Genomic DNA, 8,586 nt, shown 5'->3' with positions numbered 1-8,586 from the left:
TATAGAACATGAGCCTTTTTGAAATTGGATCTCATGGTCTTAAGCACAGGGCTTGATTATGAGGCGGCACATTTTATCAAGTTATAAAAATATCAGAGTATCTACAGTTATGCGTGAGCTTCTCATCAGCAGCAATCTGTGCTGTCTTTATATACACTAGACCAAAATCACATTTATGGAAGAATGTTGCCATCCTGTGGACAACAAAGATAGCTAGTATGTTTAGTTCCCACACAGCCTCCAATCACGTCACAATGACATATATGCCAATCTGAGTTACTATAAACTTCATGCAAAGCAATGATTAAGCTGCACTTTGGTGAACATGAGAGTTTGGAGAAGCTTATGTTACTCATGGGAATCAGGTCACTGAATAATGACCCAGAGGTCAGAAATAAGGAAGTGGATTTTCTCGCTAAGTTTTCCTCTCCCTCTCTCTCCATCTCTCTCTCTCCCACAGAAATTTCTTATATATATAACAGTAGTTTCCCATTTGGAGCATGGATAGAATGTGTAATATTTTTAATAATGGACACTGATAGACATGATGACTCATGCAGTGAGTTTGTGTGTGAAAATACAATTCCCTATTCACTGACATCCTTTTACTATACATACTGTAAAAAACAAAGGTTCTAAAAGAGAGTTTTCACAGCAATGCCATATAAGAACTATTCTGCGTTCCCCAAAGAATCTTTTAGTGAACAGTTTTTAAAGTCTGAAGAACATTTGAACCTTATAAAGCCTATACTAACTGTATCAGATTTGGCGTGTACATTTCTAAAGCCTCTAAGTTAGCATCATGATTGAAACTTGTTGTTCACAATCTTCAACATGCCTTCTGTCTTTGTTTAGCCTCCACAAATAAAACTACAGAGCTTTGATCACAAAACTAAGCATTTAAATATAATCTTACTAAGACATATTACTGGGACATATAGAGGCTTCTGAATAAAAAGTGACTTTTTTCACTTAAGCTTCATATTCATCTATATGAGCAATAAAATATGATGTATCAAATATGATATTGAACAAAAAATAGATATGCAAAAGTCCATTTTTAAAAACCATTTTTCTGACTATTATTTCATATTTCAATCTTTACAGAGTTTATCATTTAAAGAACCTTTTTAAAGCGATGGAACATGGATGGAACCATAATGCCAATAAAAATAGTGCTGAAAGTGCCATATAGCACACAATTTCTTGGATGAACCTGACTCTTGTGTCCTTCTCTGCCCTTCTATTTAAAACTCTTCTGAAAACCAAGAGAATAATGTACCTTACAAATAAGTATGGCTTCAAAAGACGTGGAATAATGAAGATGAGTTATGAACCAGTTTTATGATACTTTTATCCTTTAATTTAGGAGCCTAACAGTACCCATCTCTATTCATTATACAGAAAAAAAAAACATTCTTCAAAGTTTCTCCTGCTGTGTTCCACAGAGGAAAGAAAGTCATTAAGGAACATGATGGTGAGTAAATGATGCTTGAATTTTCAACTATTCCTTACATAAACCGAGAAAGTTGTATAGTAATCTATGATAGAGATCTATCAGATAAGTTGGTAAGAGCAGGTAGAAGAAACGTGGGTGTGCGCAGAAGTGTGGAACTGTGTCATACACCACACCTTCCTGTATTCTCCTTGCATGCTGTAGCCTGCAGGTTAGAAAAAAGAAACTTGTACTTTTGTTAAAGGAAAAAGACAGAGAAATTTGGTGTGTTGAAATATTAGGGAGGAGGAAGGATGGGGGGTGGAGTAAATATGAACATGAACATGAATCTAGTAGTTTAGAGACAGAACGAAGCAGTTGGATATTTATAAGTGTGCTTGATTGCTATAGTAGCCCATATAAAATTTAGATTTTCTGTGAGATCACCGAAAAAACAAGAACTTACGAAATTTTGACGAAACTATTTTAAAGTTTATCTGACACAGTGGAAAGAAAAAGAGAGACCAACTTGGAGACCACACAACCTAACCAGCTCCATCTGGTCACTTCAGGCGGAACACAGTTCAGCCATTCGGATCTAATCAAGTGTATTGGTGAGTTACAAGAAACGCTCTTTGATTTTGTTCTTTTTTTGTTCCTTTATTTGTCTCTTTCATCATTTCCCAGTTGTCTAATTTTAATAAACCCATCCTTACAGAAATACATAACAGTCTTTCCACTTATTTCTCATAATCAGCCCATTTTTCCATCTCCCACTCTCTGTGATCACTCTCTGTTGATGCAACTGTGTCCAGTTTCTCAATTTCAAACATCTTTGAGGCTCTGAGGTCAGCATTGTGCTTAATCAGGGATGACTTTTGTGACAGCATTGCAGACTGGACAATCTTATCTTTTTGCATACTGATTACAATACTGATTCACTACAACCTGTTCACTATGGTTCAGTTGTGACTACCGTACTTTATCTGTTTCTTTCAATTCCTTGCTTTATTTGTGGTCTTTTAACTTAACTTAAATATTTAATGTTTATTCTTTAATATGGTCTTTTTTCTTGACAATTGCTGTGATAAAATAAACTGATAACACTTTAGTATAGGGACCAATTCTCACTATTAACTAGTTGCTTATTAGCATGCCTATTATCAACCTATTGGCTGTTTATTAGCATTTTTAGGGTAGTCGTGGCCTAATTGTCTCTTTCATCATTTCCCAGTTGTCTAATTTTAATAAACCCATCCTTACAGAAATACATAACAGTCTTTCCACTTATTTCTCATAATCAGCCCATTTTTCCATCTCCCACTCTCTGTGATCACTCTCTGTTGATGCAACTGTGTCCAGTTTCTCAATTTCAAACATCTTTGAGGCTCTGAGGTCAGCATTGTGCTTAATCAGGGATGACTTTTGTGACAGCATTGCAGACTGGACAATCTTATCTTTTTGCATACTGATTACAATACTGATTCACTACAACCTGTTCACTATGGTTCAGTTGTGACTACCGTACTTTATCTGTTTCTTTCAATTCCTTGCTTTATTTGTGGTCTTTTAACTTAACTTTAATATTTAATGTTTATTCTTTAATATGGTCTTTTTTCTTGACAATTGCTGTGATAAAATAAACTGATAACACTTTAGTATAGGGACCAGTTCTCACTATTAACTAGTTGCTTATTAGCATGCCTATTATCAACCTATTGGCTGTTTATTAGCATTTTTAGGGTAGTCGTGGCCTAATGGTTAGAGAGTAACCCAAAGGTCGCGGGTTCGAGTCTTGGTACCGGCAGGGATTGTAGGTGTGGGGAGTGAATGTCCAGTGCTCTCTCCATCCTCAGTACCATGACTGAGGTGAGACCCTTGAGCAAGGCACTGAACCCCCAACATTGGCTGCCCACTGCTCTGGGTGTGCACTTGGATGGGTTAAATGCAGAGCACAAATTCCAAGTATGGGACACCATACTTGGCCACAGGTCATGTCCTTTCCTTTCCTTTCTGCATGACCATATTCTATAGATCCCTAATCCTAAACTTAACAACTACCTTACTAACTATTAATAAGCAGCAATTTAGGAGTTTATTGAGGCAAAAGTCCTAGTTAATGGTTTGTTAATGGCGAGAATTGGACTTTAAAATAAAATGTGACAAATGATCTTAATAAAATTGGAAGTAAAATTAGTTTCTTGCCAGATGAGGGTGAGTGTGAGGATGTGATCAGTGATATTACAGCAGCAGTGGCATTCCAAGTAGTTGAGCTCAAGATCACTCAGCAAGTTGTAGCACGTTGTTTTTCTTTTTCTTTTCACTGATGGGAGATTACTGGTGAAATATTTACATGGTTGCTGAGAGCCCATCCTTGATACTGGCTCACACTTTATCTGCCTCTGAAGGAAATATTATAAAAGGAAAGTTCACTGTAAAAATGATTTTTCAAAGTTGTTATATTATTGGATGTTTTACAAGAAAATACTATTTCAGTCTTCATTTCAGTACTTTGACAAAATTTCATGTTTAACTTAATGTGTAACTCACCATTTCTATAAAGGGGTCCTATTATGCTCTTTTACAAAGTCGGATGGGTTAAATGCAGAGCACAAATTCCAAGTATGGGACACCATACTTGGCCACAGGTCATGTCCTTTCCTTTCCTTTCTGCATGACCATATTCTATAGATCCCTAATCCTAAACTTAACAACTACCTTACTAACTATTAATAAGCAGCAATTTAGGAGTTTATTGAGGCAAAAGTCCTAGTTAATGGTTTGTTAATGGCGAGAATTGGACTTTAAAATAAAATGTGACAAATGATCTTAATAAAATTGGAAGTAAAATTAGTTTCTTGCCAGATGAGGGTGAGTGTGAGGATGTGATCAGTGATATTACAGCAGCAGTGGCATTCCAAGTAGTTGAGCTCAAGATCACTCAGCAAGTTGTAGCACGTTGTTTTTCTTTTTCTTTTCACTGATGGGAGATTACTGGTGAAATATTTACATGGTTGCTGAGAGCCCATCCTTGATACTGGCTCACACTTTATCTGCCTCTGAAGGAAATATTATAAAAGGAAAGTTCACTGTAAAAATGATTTTTCAAAGTTGTTATATTATTGGATGTTTTACAAGAAAATACTATTTCAGTCTTCATTTCAGTACTTTGACAAAATTTCATGTTTAACTTAATGTGTAACTCACCATTTCTATAAAGGACTTTGCAAAACTTTTTTATGCTCAAACAGCAACATTACAGACTAACTAAAGTTGAAAAAGTGAAAAAGCATAATAGGACCCCTTTATTTGTGAAATTATTCAGTTTATCCTATTTTCCCTATTTACGTTCAGTGAAAAGTTAACCCTACAGCAGTTTTTGATTCAGTATATAAAAAAATTAACAGGTGACATGACTTTCCTACTGAAAAAATTAAATTAAATTGAATTAAATTATTCATTCATCCATCCATCAGGGTTAGGGATATAAAAGCATTTTACATCATCTTCAAATAACGTTGCTTTCTGATTCCACCAGAAGTTAACCCTACAGCAGTTTTTGATTCAGTATATAAAAAAATTAACAGGTGACATGACTTCCCTACTGAAAAAATTAAATTAAATTGAATTAAATTATTCATTCATCCATCCATCCATTAGGGTTAGGGATATAAAAGCATTTTACATCATCTTCAAATAACGTTGCTTTCTGATTCCACCAGTTTTTCTGACGCCTTCCTGATAATGGGATCAGATAATGGGACTAGCTCCTTGGAGAACGTGACAAACAGTAACAACATTGTGAGTAACAATATCTCTGTTACCTTTGGGGCCCTCATCCTCAGCATCGTCTTCCTCCTGGGTGTTCCTGGCAACCTCTTCATTATCTGGAGCATCCTGGCACGTGCCCGCAAACGCTCCGTCACTACCCTGCTCATCCTCAACCTGGCTTGTGCAGACGGTTTTCTGATGTGTCTGACAATTTTCTTTATAATATACCTAGCCAAGCAGAACTGGATATTTGGAAGTGTCATGTGCAAGCTGCTTTTTTACTTGTGCAATACAAACATGTATGCTTCTATTATGATCATTACGCTGATGAGTCTACACAGACTAGTGGCAGTGATGTGGCCCACATACTTGACTGCCTGCACTCGTAGACGGACAGTATTACTTGTGCTTGGGTGCCTGTGGATTGTCGTATTTCTTTTGGCACTTCCTGCTTTAATATTCAGACGAACAGAGAAGAATTACAATGGGAAGGAACGCACTGTGTGTGCAACTCATCACGAGTATCCACAGCATGTGAGTGCCTTTGCTCCACTAATACTTGAGAGTAACACTGTATATCAAACTACTCAGCATTATACTTCATATATCTCATATCATACCACAGACTTGCCCTTGTTTCATACAATCCAGCTTTAAAAAAAATAAATAAAAAATCAAGGTATAAATTATTTAGGTATTTTAAAAATAAATATTTTTATTAACCATTTAAATTCCTATGTCCACAATGTAATTATTATTTTTATTAATAGCAAAATTTTTATTAAAGAATATAGTTTTATTGCTTATAATTATTAATATACTGACAGCCCCAGTTTCTGTTATTAAATATACCATATATCATAATTAAATACTTAAGTAATAATTATAGCTTATATAAGGGGACTTTGAATATTGTGTTGGACAGCTGGGGGCCTTTAAGTCAAAAAGGCTGAGATCCACTAATATAAACACAATTGGCACCAACTTGTGTTCAGTTATCAATTATATTGAAAACGGCTTCAGAAGACTTCAATATTAATATTACTGTACTACAGGGGTGTCCAAACTCAGTTCTGGAGGGCCACTGTCCTGCAGAGTTGAAATTCTGGCCTAAACTCTGCAGGACAGTGGTTCTCCAGGAGCAGGATTGGACATCCCTGCTGTACTATAATATTCAATAGTAGGCTATTACTATAACAGTACAAACGGTTTATTTTCTGATAATGAACGGCTGACTGTGCACTATCTCTTACACAATTCCATAATTCATACATAATTGTCTTTTATGAACAGGGAGTATTTCAATACACACTTGAAACAGTAGTGGGCTTCCTGGTGCCATATGTGATCATAGTCAGCAGTTATGTGTGTATCCTTCGCCGCCTCAGACAGACCATGTTCAAGAGAAGGATACGGAGTGAGAACCTTATTCAAGCCATTATTGTGACGTTCTGCATTTTTTGGCTTCCTTACCACTGTATTAATATAGTGCAAGTAAGTCGTTTTTATTTCAATCTCTCTTTGGTAATCTTTTTCCAAATCTTCCTAAGCAAAATGTATGAATTACCATTTGTCTTCTGATCAGGTGGCAGCAGCTCTTACATCAGATGGATCACTCAAAAAGAGGTGAGTTGAAGATTTTAAAGTATGGTCCACAGATATTTCACCAAATGTCAACAGAACCATTGTGACCACCTTCTCTGTCTATCCCCAGACTGGATAACATCTGGCAGTCCAGCCGTGCGGTTACGTCCGCTTTGGCTTTTATCAGTAGTTGTGCCAATCCGGTCCTCTACGCCTTTGCTGGACGCTCCTACATCAAAGCTGATGGCTTGGCATTCATGGCCAGACTCTTTGAGGGCACTGTCCTGGACTATGGTGCACGGAGAAGCCGTTAGAACAGATGTCATCAGGCTCTAAACCTCATTGGAGCGCAGACACAAATTAATCTTGGACAATAAATTGGATTCTTTTGCATCAGTTTGTATTGTGACTGATACTGTTGGGAATAAACAGGTCAACAATTTCATCTAAAGGGAAAGCAGCCTAAAGACCTATAGTGTTTTTTAAAATTTGATTTAACTCCATTATAAATGAGCTATATGCAGCTTGCTTTCATTTTAAATTAGCCTTAAAGTTGACAAACTGCTGATACAGGATTACCCCCATTTGAAGACTGCATTGCCGTTACACATTCATTTGAATAACCACGGTAAATCCAGACTTACATTCTGTGTATATATAAAATCTTTGCATTACCTCTTGTGAATTTGAACAAAGATTGCGTAAATACTTAACCGTGTATACATTTACAGGACTGGAATTATTAAGTCACCAGCAAATGATCACAGGTATTTTAGAGTCATTGTGAACTCACTTTTGAAAGTACAAACTCATGCAGGAACCACACCTTTATGGGCTTTCTTGTTGGAAATATCTAAAACAATTTAAAACAATTAAATTGTTTAAAAACTGTTTATGCATAAAGCTACTAAAGTGGTCACACACGAAAGGAAACACCCAATCTCTTTTTATAGCGGACTTTAAAATTAATTGCTTGTACACAACCCACACCATGAATCAGCCATGTATTTTAAAATGAGAATTTATTGTAGCAGTTTCAAATCATTACATCACTGACTGACAGTATATTGCTGGCATGTTTCAGAGTTCCAAGGATAGCAAGCACATGGACATACTATTCTACAAGTTACAATTATACTAGTTTTCTACGAAATAATTGGGTTTTTAAAATAAAGGTCAGTGGAGTTCATTCAAATCAATAGAAGTCAGTCTGGTCACATGAAGTAAATACCTAAAAAAAAAAAGAAAGAAAAAAGAAAAGAAAATGTGATTAATACAAAACAGATATTAAATAAGTGGTGCTTTCACAGTCTGAACTTTGTACCAGAAAAAAAAAGCCTACCTTACTCAACACTTTACTGCTTTCAGTCGCTAAGGTACCTGCAGAATATTAGTGAAGAGATTAGAACAGACATACTAAACTGGGGTTCGTTCTCACTTCTGAGCATTTTTTATTTTTTTTATTTTATTTTTTAAAATCAGAGCATGTTAATAATCACTGGCTATCAGAAACACGGATTTACATGCAACTCATCACTTCAGCACTCGCTTGCACGAGACACAAGATTTGCACTCACCTCATATCCATAAATGCGGGTGCCTGTAAAAAGTAAACGAACATCGCAGATTACAAAAAATCCGACCGTTTAGACATAACTGGGGTTCGGTTTCACCGCTTAACACTTTAATCGGAGCATGCTAATAATCACTGGCTATCAGAAACACGGATTATCATGCAATTCATCACCTCAGCGGGAGACATTTGCTCGCACGAGGCACGCGAGATTTGAACTCTC

General features: G+C 36.2%; 1 protein-coding gene and 1 long non-coding RNA gene across 2 annotated transcripts; one reads left to right on the top strand and one right to left on the bottom strand.

The window, feature by feature from the left end:
* The first annotated feature begins 1,757 nt into the window (after positions 1-1,757).
* On the top strand, positions 1,758-8,024 carry LOC107738160 (leukotriene B4 receptor 1-like). The gene is made up of 5 exons (XM_016549870.1): positions 1,758-2,049; positions 5,158-5,740; positions 6,500-6,700; positions 6,792-6,832; positions 6,921-8,024. Exons 2-5 carry the CDS (start codon positions 5,180-5,182, stop codon positions 7,102-7,104), a joined length of 987 nt encoding a protein of 328 aa, XP_016405356.1. The 5' UTR covers positions 1,758-2,049; positions 5,158-5,179; the 3' UTR covers positions 7,105-8,024.
* LOC107738161 (uncharacterized) lies at positions 7,279-8,576 on the bottom strand. Its single transcript, XR_001639860.1, has 3 exons — positions 8,368-8,576; positions 8,133-8,170; positions 7,279-8,021 (listed from the first exon to the last, which is right to left on the bottom strand). It is a non-coding gene; the product is annotated as an uncharacterized LOC107738161 (long non-coding RNA).
* Between the last annotated feature and the right edge of the window lie 10 nt (positions 8,577-8,586).

This window comes from Sinocyclocheilus rhinocerous, unplaced genomic scaffold (genome assembly GCF_001515625.1).
Source record: "Sinocyclocheilus rhinocerous isolate Xijiao unplaced genomic scaffold, SAMN03320098_v1.1 scaffold254, whole genome shotgun sequence".
NCBI classification, from domain to species: Eukaryota; Metazoa; Chordata; class Actinopteri; order Cypriniformes; family Cyprinidae; genus Sinocyclocheilus; species Sinocyclocheilus rhinocerous.
Note: the sequence above shows the minus strand (reverse complement) of the source record. Positions and strands in the feature narration are given on the sequence as shown.